At 41.7% G+C, this 21,462-nt stretch overlaps 1 protein-coding gene and 1 pseudogene across 4 annotated transcripts; both read left to right on the top strand.

Moving 5' to 3' along the window:
- Positions 1–3,987: 3,987 nt before the first annotated feature.
- Positions 3,988–10,703, top strand: LOC133897295 (ubiquitin carboxyl-terminal hydrolase 2-like). Of its 4 annotated transcripts, none has more exons than XM_062337965.1 (4): positions 3,988–4,393; positions 4,842–5,099; positions 5,368–8,249; positions 9,969–10,703. In XM_062337965.1, the coding sequence occupies exons 2-4, from the start codon at positions 4,884–4,886 to the stop codon at positions 10,207–10,209; spliced, it is 3,339 nt and encodes a 1,112-aa protein (XP_062193949.1). In that variant the 5' UTR covers positions 3,988–4,393; positions 4,842–4,883; the 3' UTR covers positions 10,210–10,703. The 4 variants fall into 4 exon arrangements, with proteins under 4 accessions (XP_062193949.1, XP_062193948.1, XP_062193951.1 ...); XM_062337964.1 differs by having other exon boundaries at positions 3,988–4,397; XM_062337967.1 differs by lacking the exon at positions 3,988–4,393 and adding an exon at positions 4,436–4,571.
- A 454-nt stretch (positions 10,704–11,157) lies between these two features.
- Positions 11,158–15,977, top strand: LOC133897028 (uncharacterized; annotated as a pseudogene).
- The last annotated feature ends 5,485 nt before the right edge of the window (positions 15,978–21,462 follow it).

The following is a 21,462-nucleotide window of genomic DNA, read 5'->3' as shown; positions in this document are numbered from 1 at the left end:
CGTATGATTTTCTACATTAGACTTGCAATATCGTACGTGACAGCTACCACATCACCAATTTCCACGACATCGTGCTATTTAACAATGGCGCCAATAGTCGTGATGTTGTAAAAAGGGTCCATTTTTTTACATTGTTTCCCCATAGGTCTATACGTAGAAAAAGTTTTTGAAAAGGGCTAAAATCTAAAAATTCCACAGCCATCTCAGACAAGGATCGCAGGGTGATGTAACTGCAAATCAAGATGTTGTTCCTATTGATGATGATGAATCTAAGGCTGCTGCAAAGAGGCAAAAGAAGTGCACATCTAATGTCTAACTGTACTTTACCAAGAAAACTGAGATAGTAGAGGTGAATGGGAAGAAGTATGATCAGTTGTGGGGGTATTGCAACTTCCCAAAATACAGGACCAAATATAGAGCTAAGAGCAATTATGAAACAACTAGATTTCAGAATCATCTGAAGTTAGCACATAGTAAAAGTGCAGCTACAACTCAAAGTAGGAAAGGGTCATGAAAAATACAATAGTGTTGTTGAGCCTTACACATATGATCAAGAAGCTAGTGTCAAGAAGTTGTATTCGACAATAATCATGCATGAGTACTCTTTCAATATCGTTAAACATGAATACTCTATCGAGATTATTAAATCCACGTGTCATAGCCTTCCAATCAAGTATCATATCATTGTTAGAAAAGGAATAATACACATATATTTGGAAGAAAATGACAAACTGTGTGCATATTTTAAAGGTGTTCATTGCTTCTTTAATGCAACCATAGACATGTAGATATCTTGTCAGAACAAATCATACATGTGTGTTACCCTTTATTGAAAAGATGATGACTAGCGTATTCAAAAGAGAAATTACCAGTTTCTTTCATGTAGAATGGCATACTAGTGAAAAGCTGATAAAGACATTCAATGAAGTTATGGTTAGATGGTTTGTTGAGAAGAAATTGTTTGCTTTCACTTTGGACAATGCTAGTGCATATGAAGTGGCAGTCAACAATGTAATTTCATATCTCAATGAGAATAGCGGTGATTCTTTAGTTGTGAAGGTTTATTTTTTTCATGTTAAATGTGCCTATCACATACTCAATTTAGTTACCAAAAATGGTTTGAGTCTAATTTGAAAATCAATCGAGAAGATTAAAACAATTGTACTAGCTGTAAAGGGCCCTCCGTTGCAATGGGAGAAACTCTTGAAGCGAGCTACTGAGTATGGGTTAGATACAAAGAAGGGTCTCTCACTTATGTTTTAACTAGGTAGAATTTAACCTATTTGATATTGAGTGATGCCTTGTACTATAAGCTGCTTTTGTGAGGCTTAATTTTTTAATCGTCGTAGGTATGAGAAAATTTCTTTATCTTTTGATGAATGGTACATGAATGTACACATTTTTTTAGTGCTCGAAGAAATTATATGATCTTACTGAACTTCTCTCCGGTACTTCATACCTTACTGCAAAATTGTTTTACAAAGGTTTCTATAAGATAGATGAATTGCTTGATAAATGGTCTATTAGTGGAGATTCCACTATTAGTGAAATGACAATCGCTATGAGTGAGAAGTTTGAGAAATATTGGAACAAGTCCAATACTTATCTTGCAATGGCATGCTTTCTTTATCCTAGGAACAAGAAAAAAACTTATAGGATTCTTCGTAAAAAAGTTATAGAGTAAATTTCATAAACCTACAACTATGTGTATCTTTGTAACGCAAAACTACAACTTATGAGATCTATTTCACGAAACTACAGCTACTTGTGCTCTTAGTAACATAAAACTATAACTTTTGAGCCTGTTCTTACCTGTTAGTCACATATTTTCAGCATAATAGGGAAATGATTAATGTGTGGCTGACGGGTGGGATCAGACTAAAAAATTATAGTTTTACGTTACTAAGGGCATAAGTAGTTGTAGCTTTATCAAATAGGTCTCAGAAGTTATAGTTTTATGTTATAAAGATACAAATAGTTGTAGGTTTGTACAATTTACTCAAAGTTATATGATGTTTTCTCTCTAATTAAACTTGAAGAGTTTATTGGTGTTATAAAGAAACTATATCAATTTTATGCTAGTTCTACATCTGCATCTTCAAAGTCAAAAGGGTATTGTGAATGAAATAGTACTCCAGTAGATCTATTAATAGAAAATCAAGATGTTAAACCTGAAAACATCTTATATGACCATGATGGTCTTGATAGTGATGACTCAAATGAGTTGGATAAATACATGGTAGAATCACTTTTGAAACAGAGTCAGTTTGATATTTAGGATATTGGAAGAACAAACAGAAGTTTATCATGTTCTTTCACGAATTGCTCGTGATATGATGGCCATACAAGTGCCAACTGTTGCTTCAAAGTCTGCTTTTAGTGCTGGTGGCCGTGTTATTGATGCTTATTGCAGACGCCTTGATTCTGAGATGGTACAAGTATTGATCTGTACGAAGGATTGAGTAACTGTAGCAACAAAATGTGATAACTTAAATAGTTTGTCAATTATAACTGTGCAAGAATTTACTTCTGATATATTTGCCTTTATTTTTTTTAGATTTTAAGATTGTTGCTTCAACTGTGGGTGATCTCGAGGTTATAGAGGCATGTTCTAAAACACTTGTGAATGAGGAATGGAATGAGGTCTGTGTATTTATTTTAGCCAAATAGAACCAAATGTGTATCTTATATAGTCTTTGTAGTTTTTTCTAAAAAAAGATATTCTTTCTAGTGCAGCATATACATTTGCACTTTTGTGGTTACCAAACAAATGATAATTATGTGCATTGTCTAATTGTCTTCTTTTCATGAAATTAAAAATTTTAGGAGGAGAAGAACAAATAGCTAAAACCGAAAGTGATTATGATGAGATGAAGGATTTGGAGGAGCTATAGGCCGACAATAATGAAAGAAGAAATGTATTGGTGTTTTTCTATCCTATATTCCTATCTAGCTATCCTACCCTGATAACTTTTATTCGCTATATGTCTGATTGTCTATATATTTAAATACTTAAACTATTGTATATTGATTACTTTGGTATGTTATGTACTCTTAGTCTGGACATGAGTCTTAGACTTGTTAAACACTTAAACTATTGTCTGTTGCTTGTTGGTGATTTTGGTATGTCGTGCACTCATGTGTGTGGACTTGGAGTCTTGGACTTGTCTTTTGAGTGAGCGTATCTGTGTGTGAGACTATTATGTACTCATATTTTACTGTCATGTTCATGTATGGATTTATGCTACTATTATTTTTATTTCAATGTTTTAAGTTATGGACTCATGATTCTAAGGTTCAGTCTTCCCGAATTTAATCATCGGTTTCTATCTAGTACCGGTATATTTTTGTTCGGATCGATTTATTTTTCGTATAACCGGTAGTTCCATGTTCGTTTTTATTTCCAACTTTCATGTTTTCGTTTTCATCCGATTGAGAAAATGTTAAAGTGAAATAGTTAGTGGTTTCCGTCGGATATAGAGAGCCAAGTATCCATCGAATATCGGATATTCAAGAATAAAATCAGATATATTCGAAGACTATCCGATAATTATCTTAGCCTATCTTCTGAAGCTTATGCATTTTCATACGAAGTCGGATGAAGATGATCTTTATATGAAAATTATAGCTTTTGACGATATCTATAAGCTTGCAGTTGATACTTTTTTATTTAAAATTATTAATATATTTAAATAGTTAATAGAAGCTTTACCTAGTCTATTGACACTCGTTACTTTCCAATTTTACTCTAACATAATTTGTTTCATAAGAGTATAGTGTTGATTTGCTTTGAACCTCTAATGTAGTAGTTGACTTTTGGATATATGGAATAGTCGAACAATCATAACAGCTAAAATATATATTAATAATTTTTTTACTCAATATCTAAATAAATATTCGTGACCGATATTATTTACATCTAATATTGGTATTATCACATATTTGATCCATATTAATGAGCTAGAGACTGATCCAGATGAAAAAAAAAGTGAGACAGACATGGCGTCAGCGATATATCGAATCCGATTACACCCCTACCCACCGTCCTCCGTCGAAACCCTAGGGCCGCCACCGCACCACCCACCGTCGGCGGCGGCCTCTTCACCTACCGCCCCGCACCACCTCCGCCTTCCCCCTCGTCGGTTTCGGCGGCCTACGGATTCCTCCCTCGTCGTGGCGCTCCCTCGTCGACGTCGTGGTGCCTACGGATCGTTCTGGGCCGCAAGCCGCACTGCGACCGCAATGTGAATCGAAGCCGCACTGTGAATCCGGCGCCCTCCTCCTCCGCGCTGCTGCCCCTCCCCAGCAGCTCCAGCGGCTTCGCCTCTCATGGCACGGCTCCTCCCCTCCTCGAGTCCTTCGTTCGGTCGAGTTGGGTTCGATTCGGCGACGAGTAGGTGCAATTTTTTCGTCTCTCCCTATGCGTGCGATCTGTATTTAATTCGCGTCGTGTGGAATTATTTGGCTATGTCTGTTGATTCGGCGAAGCAATAGCCGGGGAGGGAGGAGTTATTGATTCGATCGTCGCGCTGCGGATTCCCCGATTCTTGGTCGAATTCGCTCGTTTCTAGGTAGGGTTTTCCACTGCTGGGGTTTGTCGATTCGGTAGATCATTGCTGGGTTCTGGAAAAAAAGATTTAGGGGCGTGTTCATGTTGTAGTCTTGACCTTGTTCAGTTTTGCCACTAGTATGCGTACAACCTCCAGCTTTCCCCTTTTACGATTGTTAGGATTTCTTGGCTGTTTGTTGTTTGCTAGGTTTGTGTCCCAATCTTGTTGTGAACAAAAGAATTGTAGAGCAGTAGCTAAAGAATTACTAAGCCATGTCCCCATGAATTTCAGGTTCTTTGCGGAGCTGAGGTGAGTGTCTGCATCAAAGATAGCATGAGTACAGTCAGCGGCACAAGGCATGCCCCGAGGAGACAGTCACAAGATGGGTCTGATGATAAAGTAGTTGTGAGCTTGGAAGCAAGCTCCCCAGCAGTGGGGAGCTGTCGTGGAGTACCGGCCGCTGTTGCTGGTGCACACACCTCACCTATTGATTGGGAAGGCATTGAAGATGAAGTGCAGGCAGTATCACTCTCGCAAGTGCCCCCTGAAGTATGATGATTTTCGTTATCTTGAATTGAAAGAACTACTACTTCACTTTTCAAGAACGTTGTGCGCACTGCTGATGTTATGTCATTGGGTAAATTGTGATGTTTAAGGAGCATACATCACGCCTTTTACTAGGGCCTATTGAACCATTTACTCATTGCGGGTCTTTCTCGTGCTTGTTTTTTTTGCTAAATGATAATTTGACTGATCGTTATGCTAATACCATACATCATTGGCTTTCACTTATATTGAACCATCTTGTATTCTGCAGAGGAGGAACATGAGGACCAGGAGGCAACCTGTAACAGTTAACCTGCCGGCCACATCCTCAGATGCTGGATCCGGCGATGCAGCTTCACAAGACGCAAGCCACTCGACGGAGGAAGCAACTGTGTCAGCCAGTGGTAGGGAGCAGTGCAGCCACTACAAACATGATACTGCCCACTTGGACAAGGTCCTCCTGGAGATCTTGTCTTCCGAGCATGTTGCGTCGTGTGAGCATTGCCGGGAGGATGCCCCAAGAAAGAAAGGCAGTGCAAGAAGCAAGGAGAGAGGCGGTAAGCAGCAAAAGAAGAAAGGAGGTGGTGCAAGAGGCACTGCTGCCAAGGTGCAGGCAAAGGCGAAGAATAGTGATATGTGGGTTTGCTTGCACTGCGGTCGGCATTTTTGTGGTGGTGCAGTAGCTGACACAAAGCCATATGGCCATGCTAGAAGGCATGCCAAGCAGGACCGGCATTGGTGGGCTGCAAAGTATGATGACCCAACAGTTGCATATTGTTTGTCATGTGAAAAGGAGGTGTTGATTGAGATGCCTAAACTAGAAACTGTTGTGGCAGTGAAAACAGATGATAAGATGGTTGGTGCAGTGGATAGTGATGCATTGCCTTTAGTTAATTGCCATGGTAATGTTATTAAAGGGCTTCCAAATCTTGGAAACACATGCTTCCTCAATGCAGTGGTGCAGAATCTCCTCGCACTTGATAGTCTGCGCAGGAAGATGTTAGGACCAGATGTTCCAACAGGGCCCCTTGCTATGTCTCTGAAGAAGCTCTTTGTGGAGACGAGTGCTTCAAATGATGCTGGAGGTGCACTTAGCTCAAAGAACCTCTTCTCAAATATTTGCTCAAAGTACCCGCAATTCAGGGGCTACCAGATGCAAGATAGCCATGAATTACTCCGCTGCTTTCTTGATGGTTTACGTACTGAGGAAATTGAAGCACGGAAGCTAGCGGAAGATGATTCCAATGAAGGGGTTCCAACAATTGTTGACTCCATCTTTGGGGGCCAGCTGTCTAGTACTGTGTCCAGCACAGAATGCTCTCACAGTTCCGTTAAACATGACCAGTTCCTTGATCTCTCACTTCCAGTTCCATCAAGGAGGCCTCCAGCCAAGAGTGTTTCATCACCACCAGCAAAGAGGACCAAGCAGTCCATACGAGATTGGAACAAAAATCGCAGATATGGGACGATTCCTGCTCGAGTATCTCCTACTGTAGAGGAGAATAACAAAGAAAAGATTCAAACAGTTGCTGAGTGCAACGATTCCCAAATTCCTGGTTCAGAATCAGGACAGGTAGTCAATGAGAAAGAACCTGAACCCTCCGAATGCAGTGAGTCATGTGCTTCTGTGTCTATTCAAGAACTAAAGGTCACTTCAAATGTGGAGGATAACATGAGCTGGTTGGATTATGTTGCCGATGCAGGTGAAGCGAAGTCTGAGATTCTTGATTCTGCAGATTCTGCTGAAGCAGGACATATTTGGGGAAGTAAGGATGACATACATGGTTCGTTTCACCCTCAGGATGATGCCTTACCCAGAGAGCAGATCTTGGGTTCTGAGCACTCTGGTGAGAACACTCTTGACCATGCCACCTCTTTACAGCCTGTTATCTTGCTTCCTTACAAAGACACTGCCAAGGAATTGGATGAAACTGAAGAAAATTCACAGAATTCAGGACATGCAGCTCCCCCTCCAGCTGCCTCTCCAGTAGAAGAAAATGATACACAACCTCCATCTGGTGGAGATATAAGGCAAGATGACTATGTTGGCCTTGGCGATATGTTCAACGAACCTGAAGTTACTTCTGAAGTCAAGAAAGGAACCGGTAAAAGTGAAGATATTGATGTGATGGCTTGGAGTAGCAATAGTGCTGATGATGAGGTGGATGATAGTAATGCTCCCATATCAGTTGAGGGCTGCTTGGCTTTGTACACTGAACCAGAGCTGCTATCTGAACCATGGCACTGTGAGCACTGTACTAATGCAGCACGCCCAAACATTGATGAAAGAAAAAGTATCGTGGAGATGATGGGTAGTGCCAATGAAAGAAAGGAGGATGAGGAGATGATGCCAGGTGGTGATAAAGAACAACATGGTGTTAAGTTGGTCATGAGCTGCAACAAAAAGGACATTGACCAGATTATGACAACTGATGGTTGCTCAGACAATGTACATTCAGAAATGCACTGCATGGAAGGTGAGTACGCAAATCCTTCGTTGGCTGAGCCTGAACAGATCTTCAATGATAATTTTTCAGACACTGGAAATACGACTGTACAGAAAACAGGTGTTGACAAGACCGAACAGTTAAACAGTAGTATCTACCATCAGGAACAGTGTAAAGATTTGAACAGCTCAGCAGTGGAATGCACATCTTTGAGTAAGCAATCACATGATTTAGCTATCCAACAAAATGATGGATGTAATGTGGATATAACCACTGAAGCAACAAGTGCACCACTTAGTTGTGGTGATAATGATTCAGTCTCTTGCACTGCAACTAACAATATAAAAGCTGAATGTGGTGGTGGTGCTGAAGAAGTTGTGGCTAGCAGCCCTCCATCTGATGCACAAAGAATCTTGCCAAGTGCAAAAGATATTGAAGATGTCAACACAAGGAATCAAGGCAGGAGGAAGCAAATGAAGATGGTTGGTAAGGGAAATCAAGTGAAAGATAACCAAAATAAGCAGAAAGAGGATGAAGCAAAGGTTTTCAGAGCTGCAATGAGAAGAATCCTTATAAGCAAGGCTCCACCTGCATTGACGATTAATTTGAACAGATTTAGTCAGGATTCTCATGGCCGGTTTAAGAAATTGAAAGGGCATGTGCGCTTTAAGGAGATGCTTGATATAAGGCCATTCATGGACCCAAGGTACTTAATTTTTTCTACTAAAAGTATATACATTTTCCTTTTACCAGTCAACTTCTTCCGCTTTGCCGCAATTTGTTACTATTTTATTCTTACTACCCACATGGAGAATCCACCTTATATATATTATTTACTTGTTGATAATGTAAAATATATATACGATGCTTCAATCTACTCAACCAATAGTAATAGTACTCTTGCATGTAAACTGGCATAGACACATTGAGAGAAAAATAAACTTCGGTTGGTAATTTCCAGTCCCTAGATTCATGGGTTGTAATTTGCTACATAGACATATCATTGCTGATTGCTTGCAAGCTGATTCTGTGATTCAAGTTTTCATGTTCCTCTTTTTCCTGAAAGAGAGTAAAATATGGATCTTTTTCATTTGGATTTCTCTGTTGCAGTTCACATAATAGAGTAATATGATTCATATTTAATTTAAGTGTCTTATTTTTATGCAAAAGCATGCTAATGATATAAATTGGTTTCTTCTTTCGGCATTCCAAGTACTATATTATCCGCTGAAATATCACAATTGCATATGACTGCAAATTGGTAGGGTTTTGAAAGCTGCAAATGGGTTTTTTTTTTTTAGTTGTAGGGGCATGAAGTGACCAAGTTTCCCTTTTGATAGCCTCTTCCTTAAATTAATATGATGGTCATGACTTGGAGGTTGAGGGATTTAGATGATTAGGAATTACTTTTAACAGAAGGAAAAAAATGGTCCATAAAGGTAAATTTTGGCCTTTTTTTAGTGTGGTCATCTTTGTTGTCATTGAGGGACTAAATGGACTAATAGCAGAAAATAAACTTTAGTCATTCCTCCCTTTTGTTTCCTATTTTGTGTTTGTGGGTTTATCACACAGAGAATTCAATTGATGTTTGGTTCATTTTTTTCTTTCTGTGATTTACTGCTGCGCTGTGCAACATATATTTCAGACAGGGGAAACACGATCAAGTTTGGTCTGTGAAGATATCCCGTATATGTATCCAAATAGAAGTTATAGAATGGGTTGTACCATTGACGAATGGTGCTTTCTAAAGTATTAAGGCAATTCTTTTTCTGTGCATAAGACATAGAAGAAAACAAAATCATGTCATGTCCCAGCTTCCAATCCTGATCAACTAAAAGAAGTGTGCACACATTCATATTCTTTCGGTATAGCCTAATTCAGAGTAGAATTTTGTGCTTACTGCCTATACGATTCAAGTTTCACTAGGACCTTTTGGACTTTAGCAGCGTGGTCATGTTTGAGGGCATATAACATCGGATGCCATATGTGGGTGTTTTAAGCAATCTGCACATTGTAATGTCCTTGAGCTTGTGGTCCTTATGATCCGATCAGCTCACTACCCAACTTGGTGACATTTATGTTCAGAGAGGAATATGCGTTCTGCATAGTTACAATATTTAGGTCCCATTATGGATCTGATTGAAAGGCATTTTATTGATAAGTTAATGGTTGTAGAGCAGTTAAAATGGTTATGTAACCCATCTGATGTACATGTGATCTTCTGGTATTTTGGGTTTAAATGTTCTTATCCTATTATGAGGCCTTGATGATCACTGCTGCTTCTAGACCCTAGAGTCTTCTGATTCTATATGATAGAAGTGGATTATTTTGGATTTGGAATCCTTGTATTTGTGATTTATGAGCAGCAACAGTTTTTTACAGCTTTACAATTGGTCTGGTCATCATTATTTCCTGTAATATGCAGATCTAAGGAGAATGACAACACCACTTATCATCTGGTTGGCGTTGTCGAGCATATGGGATCCATGACAGGAGGTCATTATATTGCATACGTGAGAGCTGGCAGGATTAGGGGTCGGCAGCAACAGAGCAGTAGCTCTAAGTCTTGGTTTTACGCAAGCGATGGACAAGTCAGAGAAGCCTCTCTGCAGGAAGTTCTTAACTGCGAGGCTTACTTACTTTTATACGAAAGGGTGGGAGACTAAGATAAAATGTCTGCCAGCCTATTCATCAGTCGGTCATTTATCAGGACAAGATCAAAGGGGTAAAAGCAGAGGTGGGAAATGACATTTTTTTGTGCCAACAGGCCCAATGAGTCTACATACTAATACAGTTAAGTCCATTTGTTCCTTGGATTGAGTCCAGGTAGCTTCAATACCCTTTGTCTGCTCGGTCAAAGAGATTTTCACAATTGGACTTGAACAGCTCATCTGTTCATACTTCCTACAACCATTTTTTGTCTTTTGGGAACATAGATGGAGGTGTGGAGATTGGTCAAAGCTGGCATTCAAACCTTGGGAGGGCTTTGTTGAATGGTTCATAGCCAGCTTAATACATTTCTTTGGTATGTTGTTGCCCCTAAATTTTGAGTGATGGGGGCAATACTGGGATGGGTTTAGGCCCATCTTTTAGTGGCTCTTACAAAGTTGTTTTTACCCTCATTGTCTGGAGATAATTGTACTTGAGAGGTCTTCTTTTATATTCACATTACTTTGTTAATTCTACGTTGAAAGTTGGAATCCAGGGTCTGCTACCCTTGTGATACGGCAGATAGCCTGGCTGACATGTGTTATAACGTTAACCTCATAGCCTAGCTGAATGATAGCTGACTGAAATACCTCATGTTTTTCATATTACAGCTATGGTGCAACTCTTGATTAGTTTTTTTGATAATTGTAAAACATTGCTTAGGTTACCTGTTACAATTTGAAGGTTAATTGCTGCTGTTTTATAGAACAAAAGGTATATTTTTCAGCAGTCAGCACCAAATTATTATGTATTCGATATCTACCCTACTTAAAAAAATCTCTAGTTCATGAATCGTCAGTTTTCTTCTGCCTCCAGTTCCACTCCCGTCGCGTCTCTCCAGCGATAAAATGCGCGTCGACATGTGACCCCCTGTCGCAAGTGTCCCCACCTACGGCTCCCCTCCCATGATCCCTACTCCAGGTAACGTGCCGCCGCTCCCCTTCTGCCCTCGCTCCAACGCGTCGTCGCCCGCACCACCGCATCATCGCTCACTCCACTGCCATCATCGCTTGCGCCACCGCGTGATCCTGCTCTCGATCCACCTAATCCTCCTCGCCTCCTACCCTCGCTCCAACGCGTCGTCGCCCAACCTCCTCCCCGACGTCCTCTCCCTCTTCCTCGCCACCATTGCCGGGTACGTCGCTCACTGCTTCCACCCCCAATTTCCTTCCCCCGCACCGGTGTGCGGTGTCTCCTGGATTGGGCCTTTCGGTGGGGATTTTGCAACGAAGACCTTGACCAGCAGCTAGGTTTCGAGGCGCTGGAGGCGCTCGACAATCCGGAGCACCACCTCGATGCCCTACGAGTGATGCGCCTCTACCAGAGGGCGTGAGAATTCCTCGAGAATTTGAGTACAACAGAAAATCTCTATAGAGTTTGAGGTGGGTGTTGGTTGCTTGCAACGATGACGCGTCGAAGCTGCTCGTTGGCCTCAAGGAGATGAAGGATGGGCTGGACCTCGTCAGGGGCAAGGTCGAGGCCCTCACCCGGAAGGTACTCTACTCACCTCTCTTCCCCTCGCAAGCTTCCCACCTCTCTCGACTTCAACGAAGTGATAGCGAATTTTGTAACTGCTGAATTTGGGGACATCGATTGAATGAAGCTTGGTTCGTTATCCTGTTGGCTTGGTATGAATTTTGTTCTTTTTCTCTGGGGGTGGCGTGTGGATAGGTCAAGGAGAGCCAACTAACGACGGCCAATGGGATTGGGTACCTAGAAGCGAAGAACCATTTGCTCATTGGCTACTGCCAGGACATTGTCTACTACCTGCTTCGCAAGGCCAAGGGGCTCTCGGTGGAGGACCACCCCATCGTCCGGAGCCTTGTCGAGATCAGGCTGTTTCTAGAGAAGGTGTGCCTATGCCTCCAATGCTTATTGTTCAGTTGCTTGCCTCGGCAGACTTGGTTAATTAATTATGGTGTTCTGTTGAATGTGGTGCTGTAGATACATCCGATTGATAAGAAGGCGGAGTACCAAATCTAGAAGCTCACCAACACCGCCGATGGTGCAACAGCTCAAGAGAAGGCACCAAATGCAGAGGCGAAGGGGAAGGACGAGCATTCGGCTGAGGAAGGCTTGCTGAATTAATGGCCAAACCCAGATATGATGGACACAAAGTCTGCTCCTAATGGGCAGGTGATGTTTTTCACTTCCTAACTGATACCATATGTTTGTTACCACGTCAGATGCTTCCTTTCGTGTGTGCACAGCCGACCTACGTGAACTTACTTTGTGAAATTGTATTCACTAACTTGTCTGCACTTGAAATCTTGAAACGTAGCATTAGTCTGTTGGTTTAGCCCAAACATGGATCGATAACTGTCACATGATTCACAGTAGGACTAAATATACCCATATTTGCCGCCAATATAGTTATATAGGCTGTTCTTTGTAACATAGTTGTCAGTGCGATAAGGTGTAATGTCCCTTGATTGCATAATTTGGTATAATCACATTAAGCCCTTCTGACATATTTGTACCTAATTTCTAACATGGTGGTCTATGAATCTTATTCAACATGCCTGAGGTGCATAATTGTCACGTTTTATTTTTTTTTATCTTTCCATAAGTTTGTGATATACTACTAGAGTGCTAAGTGCAATATTTTTTGTTAATATTATTCAGATCAGTATTGTTCATTTCTCAGCTACTGTCGCATGTTCAGTTTATACAACTCTTTTTTATCTGATGTATAACTCTTTGGCTTTAGGACAATGATGGTAATTACCACCCTCCAAAATTTATGCCTGCAAGTATGGATGATGAGGACAAGCGCCATAAACAAGCTTCAAGGAGAGACGAAGTGATAGCACTAATGGCAACAGAAAGTTCTTACCTTAAAGAGATAATAGATGATGCTCTTGATAGACCTGAAGAGGTTTGTGGACTCTGCTACTTGTTCTATTTTTCAAGCTAAATGACCTGTTTATGCAATATTAGAGTGGAAGGCAACGATGGGTGATGAAAGCATGGAATTTGTGAAGTACATGGGACAGAGAGAGCAGCAAGAGAAACATGAAGAGGAGCTGTTCACTCGAGCTCCAGTAGCCAAACATGATAAGCAGATTGAGAAGCAGATGAAGAGAAATTCATGGGTATGTTATAATTTTATTTCTCATGCGATCTGCCTACTTACTACATATTTTACTTCATTACCATTTTTATCATTTCTTGTTGCTTATTTACAACAGAGTTCATACAAGAGCTGCTTGGGTCTCTTAAGGAAGATATATTGCTATTGCCTTAAATGATTACTTCACCGAGAAGTCAGATAAAGATGACTGAATGCTATTGTTTGATATGACACCTTACACTCTAACTTCCATACTTTTTATCTATTTCAGATATGTACATGTGCTTGCCATCTTACATTTTAAGGTCTGAGATTTATGCTGAGTATTTTAAAACCCAATTGGCTTTATTTCAGTCCCAAAGGGTTGGGAAATTTGGAATTTATTATCTCTTTAATTTGGTTTAGGCATACAAATTTGCCAATGAAATTTCTGCAAGTGTAAAGGCACCCAAGAACCCTGCTGTTTGGCTTGAAGGTTCTAATGGCGCTGGTCATAGTGAAAGCAATGCTACTTCAACAATACCTGATGTATACTCAAAGATGCTTACAATATTTATCCCACTTCTTATGGATGAGGTTATTACTTTTTCCCCTTTCAGTGGTCTATAGTTGTTTGACTTGATAGACAATATGATAACACTACTACATCTACAGAGTTCCTTTTTTGCACATGTTATGCGCTTAGAGTACCTATATTTGTTCCAGCTGGTGAGTGATTCGGAGGAAATGATGTTGATGATTAACTGGGTCTTATGGATCCAGATATCGATGACCGTAAACAAGGTATCTTTTTTTATGTTAAATAATGTGAGTTTCTTTGATGCAATGTAAATATGCCTTCTCTTACATTATAATCGTTGCACACAATCTTATATTCCTTTTTTTCCTGATAATACCTTCAAATTTTTGTTTAACAATTTTTTTTTGCGTCCGTTGCAACGCATGGACAGAAAACTATATAATAAACATGTCTTTAAATGGTAGGGAAGATCACAATAACTAAGGGATGAAATCCTTTCCATTCCTTCCACATTGTAACTTTGAAGCCCCAGACCAATTGAATTACAAACACTCACCCATTCTTCTCTTCTGTCTGATTTAGTACTCATTAAACTAGCCATAGTAACTATTGCCAAGGGCAGACCACTGCACTTTTTAATGATTTCAACTGCAACATCTTTAAGGTTAGCTGGGCAGAGGTCTTCTGAGCCAAAAATTCTCTCCTACTTAAAAAGTTTCTTATCCACGTATTGTCAGCTTTGTTCTGCCCCTTCGTCCGTCCGTGTCCTCACAAAAACGGCGTGTCGATAGGTTGGTATTGTTCTACCATCTTACATTACATGACATGGATCAAATACTGAATTTTGGTGAGTAAGTTACCTGCAGTTCCAGTTTGCAAACTTCAAGAATGATGCCTGCAATAAGAGTGGCAAATGCTCCTTGAGGCTGCAGCTGATCAACCAGAGAGTGGATTTTGCATTTGCACTCCTTTCTAGAGGCCTCTCGGCTGTAAGGCTTCAACATATCTTGTCAACTTTTGTGTTATGAACTGCCAGAGAATAGTTTGGACTTTGGAGCATGTTTAATTATGAGTTGTTCCTTTTTCTGATAATTTATCTCAAGCTACGCACGAGCACAGGTTTGTCTGCGATTGCGAGTAGTTGAGTCATTTTGGCAAACCTAGAACTGATTTTTTTTGTTTCATTAGTAATTTAAGTCATGTAACAATGATGAAATAATAACTGGGATCATCTAGCATTGTATTCGCTATGGAAGGAAATAACAAGAGAATCGTTGGATGTGTGTAATTGCTGAAATGCGAGGGATCCAATTCTTTATCTTTTTTTAGTGTCTTGATGTTTTACTGTTGATGGACCCTATGCTTAATTTTTGTACTAAATGTGCTTTTGTTAGTTTGCCTTTTATTTTGTTGTGGTGCTATGTAAAATTCTCTAATGGTACTTTCTTGTTATATTTTTGGCTCCCCCATTAAAACTGATTGATTTACCTGGGATAGACCAGCGAGCTATTGATGATTCCAGGGTAGGTATTTGAAATATTTTTAACTACTTTTCCTGTACATAAATGCTTAGAGATTAATTTAGAACACTCACCGTTATGGTTTCACAATAATCTCAGCAATACTTTGACCAGACCATTGGATCATGAAGCATATGAAAACGTATAGCATGACATATATTTTAACTTGAGACCATCAGAAGATGGCTTTCATTTCCCTATAGCTTGTTTCATTTTCCTTGAAGTAAAAGTTGGGGTTTTTCCAAATTAAATTGAATTGTATCAGATTCTCATAACTTCTAACTGCCTTTTTTATTCTCATACCTTCCCTGTAATGCAAAACATGGGTTGTCTTATCATATAGGGTAGAAAAAAAAGGAATTTAGGATTGACCATAGACCCTCATTAATAGGTCTATCTATGAATCCTTTCTGATTATTTTCGCACTACTGAGCTTGAATTTGATGCTTACCCAGATATGTGTGTATTAGCATCCAAGGTGTATAAATGAGCTACTTTTTATACGAGCAGCAAACAACAGTGGTAGTCATATTTGTGTGTGAATACTAAAAGATTTTTCTCTCCTTTTTGTTTTATTTGGCAAAAAAACATTTGTTTCCAATTCAGAAGACACCAACCATTAACATTTGTTTCTATTTTAGGTATATCTTGAGAGAATGTATCTAGGATAAGGTATCACAAATTTCTACAAGTGTCATAGCCAAAGTGTTAAGTCCATTGTGTTGTCCTGGATAATGGAGTCTCATGGAAACTTTCCAGAAACTACTGTGAGCAGCACTCCGATGTGCTGTTTTGGGGACCCAAATGACTTTATTTAGTGGTAACATTTTGTGAGATAGCACGATTCATTATCATCAAAATAGAACTGCCCCCTGAGGATCTCTGCAATTTGCCTTCTTTGAGGAGTCGGGACCAATCACAATGTCTTTCATTGCTTATGGTTATCCTCTATTCATCATTTTTGTGCTGTCACATTTTTTCGCTCCATATTATAAGATCTACAGAGAGCTATCAAACAAGGCTTGTATTCATAAAATGTATATAGAGTTTGTTTGATTCAGATTTTTATGCAGAAACCTTTAGATGTATTTTGTTTCCTTTTCAATATAGGTCTGCAGTAAGCTTTGTGAAAAACTTGAAAGCATGGTCTTGTGAAATCTAAACAAGCTGTGCGAAGTCCTGTTACTTTGTTACGCATGAATGAGAGGATGAACAACAATGTTGCTCAAAAAAAGCAACCTGATATATTCGAGGGACCCTTGCTATCTTCACGAGATAAATCCAAGATTGAACGGAGAAAGAGAAAAGATGAAAGGCAAAATGAGGTATTAGTTCACTATTTTCTTCTTTACACGAGCAAAATACACATTTAAAGTCGTGCAGTGTTGTAAATCTCTACTACTTAAAAAGAACCAAAATAATTCTTTCGTCTACCACAGTCAGATGACCGGACGTAGATCGCCTGTTCGATCGCGCCCACATGAAGCATCATCGTCCGATCATTGTCCTTCATCCGTGTGCACCGACATGTGGGATCAACATCTGTGTCGCTCATTCGCTCCCCTCGCGTTCTCTGGTCCTCAATCCCATCTCGAATAGAAACGTGTTTGATCCCCAATCCCGTCGCCCTTCTCCTCTGACGATCACCTGAGGTCGCGCCGCTTGTCTCCAGCCTGGACACCAGCATCCGCTCACCATTGTTTGTTCAACCACCGCAACGTATATTATAGCGAAAAAATATTTGGCTCCCGTTTCAACACACGGGCATTGTCGGTGTATCAGGAACCGGGGGTCCCTGAGTCCCGAGGCCTGGCCAGCCATCCGCCACATGGCGCCATTCCACGAGGTCCCTCCTAAAGGATGAGAAAAGCTCAAGTCCTGGGAGAAGGTGCTCGGGGCCACAGTCGGTGGTCCCCGAGCGCCCCAGTTCCCCGATGATCCACAGAGCCTAAAGTACCGGGAAGAAAGTGCTCGGGGAGGTGCCCGGTCACCCCCGAGCACCCTAGTCCCCCGACGATCAGAAGAGCTAAGTTCTGGGAGAGAGTGCTTGGTGCTGCATGCGGCAGCTCCCGAGCGCTCGGTTCCCCGAAGATCCATACAAGAGTGCTTAGGAGATAGTGCTCGGGGCTGCACGTGGCAGCCCCCGAGCACTCGGTTCCCCGAAGGATCGTGCAAGAGTGCTCGGGGAGGTGAACAGTACCCCCGAGCACCCGGTACCCCGAGGACAAGGATAGGCATTCTCGGGAGAGAGTGCTCGGGGAGGTGAACAGTACCTCCGAGCACTCAGTGCCTCGACGACCTAGAAAGGCCCCCGAGGGGCCCGCCGATGAGGTGTCCACCAGTCAGAGGTCTGGGGCCACATTTAATGAGCGTGCGTGGCCTGACACACCCAACTGCTCCCGCCGCAGCGTCAGTTCCTGCCATGTTTTGGCAGAGAGACGTGGGGTTATTAATTGCACGGGTCTCGTCCCGCCTCATCCGGCTTGCCTCGGGATAACATCGCGAGGATCAAGGCGTTCCGTCTGCCGCCTTGCTGTGGCAGAGGAACAAGACAGGGCGGGCATGCCGGGTTGCTCTGCGGCTGCCCAGTGGGCCCTCTCCATGGCGCCCGTTGCCAGGGTGTTTATGGTGACAGGTGATCGGGCGTGCGACGTATTTTCCATCCCCGGTCACTTCACCCAGAAGAAATGATGACGCCTTTCCTAGTCACGGCGTCTTGGAACTTATGCCCCCTCCTTCCCGTTCGGGGCCTGTCGCAGCCGGCACTTAAAAGAGCCGGCGGCACAGAGGAGAGGGCAAGCATCGAAGAATCGAAGATATAGATCCAGAGCCAGAGAACACAACGCACAAGGCACAACGTCAACAAAGAAGAACGAGAGACACTGTGAGCTAGGTTGATTACAATTCCAACCGAAGAACAAGGAGCCTCAAGCTCTTAGTTAGGCCAATATTCTTGTAACCAGCAACATCCTTGAGGGACTTCCTCAGGACAGTTATTGCATCCATACAGGAGTAGGGTATTACACCCCCGTGCGGCCCGAACCTGTCTAAATTCCGATGCATTTACTTCTTTTTGCACTAGGTCATTACCCCCACCACCGGCTGTTGCATTCATTCCATTTATTTCTCCGACGAACTTATTCAGGATCATCCCCCCGACCGAATCTCTAAAAAGGGGTCTCTCGGGATCCCTGCGACAGGAGTTAATCCTCCGACAGGCATGTAACTAGTAATATAAATAGTTCCATATTTATGGTTTATGGCATCAAATTTAGAAGCTTTCTTGTTAATTCTATCGCCCTATTTGTTGCCACTTTTTTGGAGATGGAAAACCTTGAAAAAACAAACTGTTCAACCAAACCAGTCACTGCTCAGGCGGAACAACTAGGTAAAATAAACCATTGTAGTGATATGGAGGTTCTCACAGTGGGAGGCAACTGAAAAATGAAAGCGGTGCTTGTTCAATTCCTAACACCATTATTACTCGTGTATATTCAGTTCCACACCTGGACCTCGAGCCTGAGACCAGGAAGAGAGTAGCATCCATCGCAGTTGAAAATCAAAAAGTCACTGGTACAGCCTCAGAAACAAAAGCATCAGAAGTAAACAAGAAGCACAGACTAGACATGATTCCACATGCTACTGTAGCATCTGGAGATCTGTTCAGTAAATTGTTGGATTCTGAGAACGCAGACAAGTTCATATTTTGGTATGTTTGAAACACTACCAGAACTTCCCTTTTTTTGGTCACGGGGAAGATCAATGGCTAGGAAAGTGCTAGTGCAGCTTAAGATACATCAAAAGTTTGAAACAAGATGTACTGTAGCAGTTCGAAGGTCCCTAACTCATTTACATCTGAAGCTGATTGCCTCTTTTATCGCTTCTTTAAAAGTTCAAAGATGAGCTGCGATATTGTTTCTAGGGTTTATATTCATCCATCTCAGCCCTATCAACATATGCTATGGCGGTTTTTGAGCTCGTCAATTCCACTGTTGGAAAGGTGTCACCGAGTGCAATGAGGGTGATTGCCAGGTAGCCTGGGCCACGACCCACTGCCTGAAACAGGACTAGACGATGGTCTAAGGCTCAAGACCTACACGCACAAAATGTCAACCTACTTCTCAAGCTCCTGCACAAGCTCTGCTCTGGACAAGGCACCTTTTGGACCCGCTGGATCATCCAAACCTATAACCGTTTCAAGACTAGATTTCGAACATCGCCTGCATACACCTTGACCTAGAACACCATTGCTCGCCACATGTCTCTCTACATGGCAATAACCTCGGTGGAGGTTGGTGATGGGAAAACCACTTTCTTCTGGTATGATGATTGGACTTCCCTGGCCCCCCTCAATGAAGTGCTACCCGTTGCCTTCTCGCACTGTACCCGCAAGGAAGTCTTGGTGAAAAGGATCGAATGGCCCAAGAAGGGGGGGGTGAATTGGGCGCTAATTAAAACTTCTACCGCTTAAACAAATAAAACCTTAGCCTAGATAAAAAAAATACGACTACGTGATTTAAACTAGGACAAGGCAACTAAACAAGCAAGATAGCCAAGAGAGAGAATTTTAAAGAAGGACTCGCAATAGCAAAGATACTCAAAGTAAAATGCGGGAAAGTAAATAGTTGAAGAAGAGAACACCGATTTTTTTTTCCCGAGGTTTCGAGAAGTTGGCACTTCCCCCTAGTCCTCGTTGGAGTATCCACCAAGGATGTAGCTCCCCCTTGAGTCACCAAGACTCAAGTGCTCCCTCTTGATTGCCCCTTCTCCATCTCCGGATTGGCGGGCATCAAACCAAGTACATCATCTCTTCCCGGGGCTCCCACAAGTCCTCCAAGAGCTCACCGAGAAAACCTCCGATCACCAAGACCATCTAGGTGTTGCCAACCACCAAGAGTAACAAGCCTCAAGCTTCACTTGACAAAGACCAAGCCTAGACAACAGCTAGATGCACACTTGTTACTCTTCAAGCACTTAAAGAAGTCCCTAATCTTCAACTAAGAACTTAGAATTGACACAAGTGCTCTCTCTTGCTTCTAAATGACACACCAAGTGTACGAGCTGCTACAGGGTCGCAAGAGATACTGAGAGGTCCAAATGGGTGGGTATTTTTAGGCTAAGGATCAAGAATTAGCCGTTGCCTAACAACCCAGAATTTTTCTTAACGCCGGAAGTTCCGGTGTGGATAACTCACTTCACATCGGAATATCCTGTGATAATACTCCTGACAAAATAGCCGTTAACTGTTCCATTAGCCGTTAAAGCTCCGGCGTTTAATCAGGACTTACGCCGGATCATCCGGCGCATTGAAACGGGCCAGATGATAGTTTGCAACCTCTCTGTGTAAATTCATCCGGTGATTACTCTATTCTACGCCGGACCATCCGGCGCATTGAAACCGACCAGATGATAGTTTGCAACCTCTCTGTATAAAATCATCCGGTGATTACTCTTTGTTACGCCGAACCATCCGGTATGTAGACTCAATCCGAGACTTCACTGCGAATATTTCTCCGGTGATCTCACCACTCGAACGCCGGACTATCCGGCGTGGTCTTCAACAAATTTTCAAGTCAGAACTCTTAGGAATTTGCTCCAGTGAAATCACTCTTTATACAGAGGATCATCCGGTGAGTTGAATTTTCGCTGAATGTATCTATTTCAAAGCCGTCTTGAGTTCTAACTTCTTGGATACTGAACCAAAAGCTTTTATGGCCAACCTAGCAATATAAAGTCACAAGTGTGCATCGACTATGTCTAGACTCACCTAGATCAAGCTACAACTCTTAACCCCTCTTTATAGTACGGTCAAAAGACTAAAAAGAAATAGAACATATACTACTCTAAGTGTCCTTCATCTCCTTGTGACACTTAGAACTAGAAGATCCTTATCCTTCATGTACCGATCCTTTGATCGTCCATATAAGCTCTTTAACGGGCAAGAGTATCAAGACATCATTGTCAAATAAGTTTTTCTTTTTCTTTTATACTGTTCAAAGCATATACGTTAGTCACAATGATACGATTGTCATTAATCACCGAAACTCTTACCTCTTACCTAGGGGCCTAGATGCTACACTTGGTATCTAATGCTTTG

Source organism: Phragmites australis, chromosome 17, assembly GCF_958298935.1.
Source record: "Phragmites australis chromosome 17, lpPhrAust1.1, whole genome shotgun sequence".
NCBI lineage: Eukaryota > Viridiplantae > Streptophyta > Magnoliopsida > Poales > Poaceae > Phragmites > Phragmites australis.
The sequence above is the reverse complement of the archived record's forward strand: the minus strand, read 5'-3'. Positions and strand labels throughout refer to the sequence as shown.

What these genes read in the sequence shown, in the direction of transcription:
- LOC133897295 (XM_062337965.1), top strand. Translation starts at nt 4,884, where the DNA reads ATGAGTACAGTCAGCGGCACAAGGCATGCCCCGAGGAGACAGTCACAA. An exon ending in TCTCGCAAGTGCCCCCTGAA is followed by an intron (nt 5,100 to 5,367) that starts GTATGATGATTT and finishes TGTATTCTGCAG; the next exon opens with AGGAGGAACATGAGGACCAG. An exon ending in AGGCCATTCATGGACCCAAG is followed by an intron (nt 8,250 to 9,968) that starts GTACTTAATTTT and finishes TGTAATATGCAG; the next exon opens with ATCTAAGGAGAATGACAACA.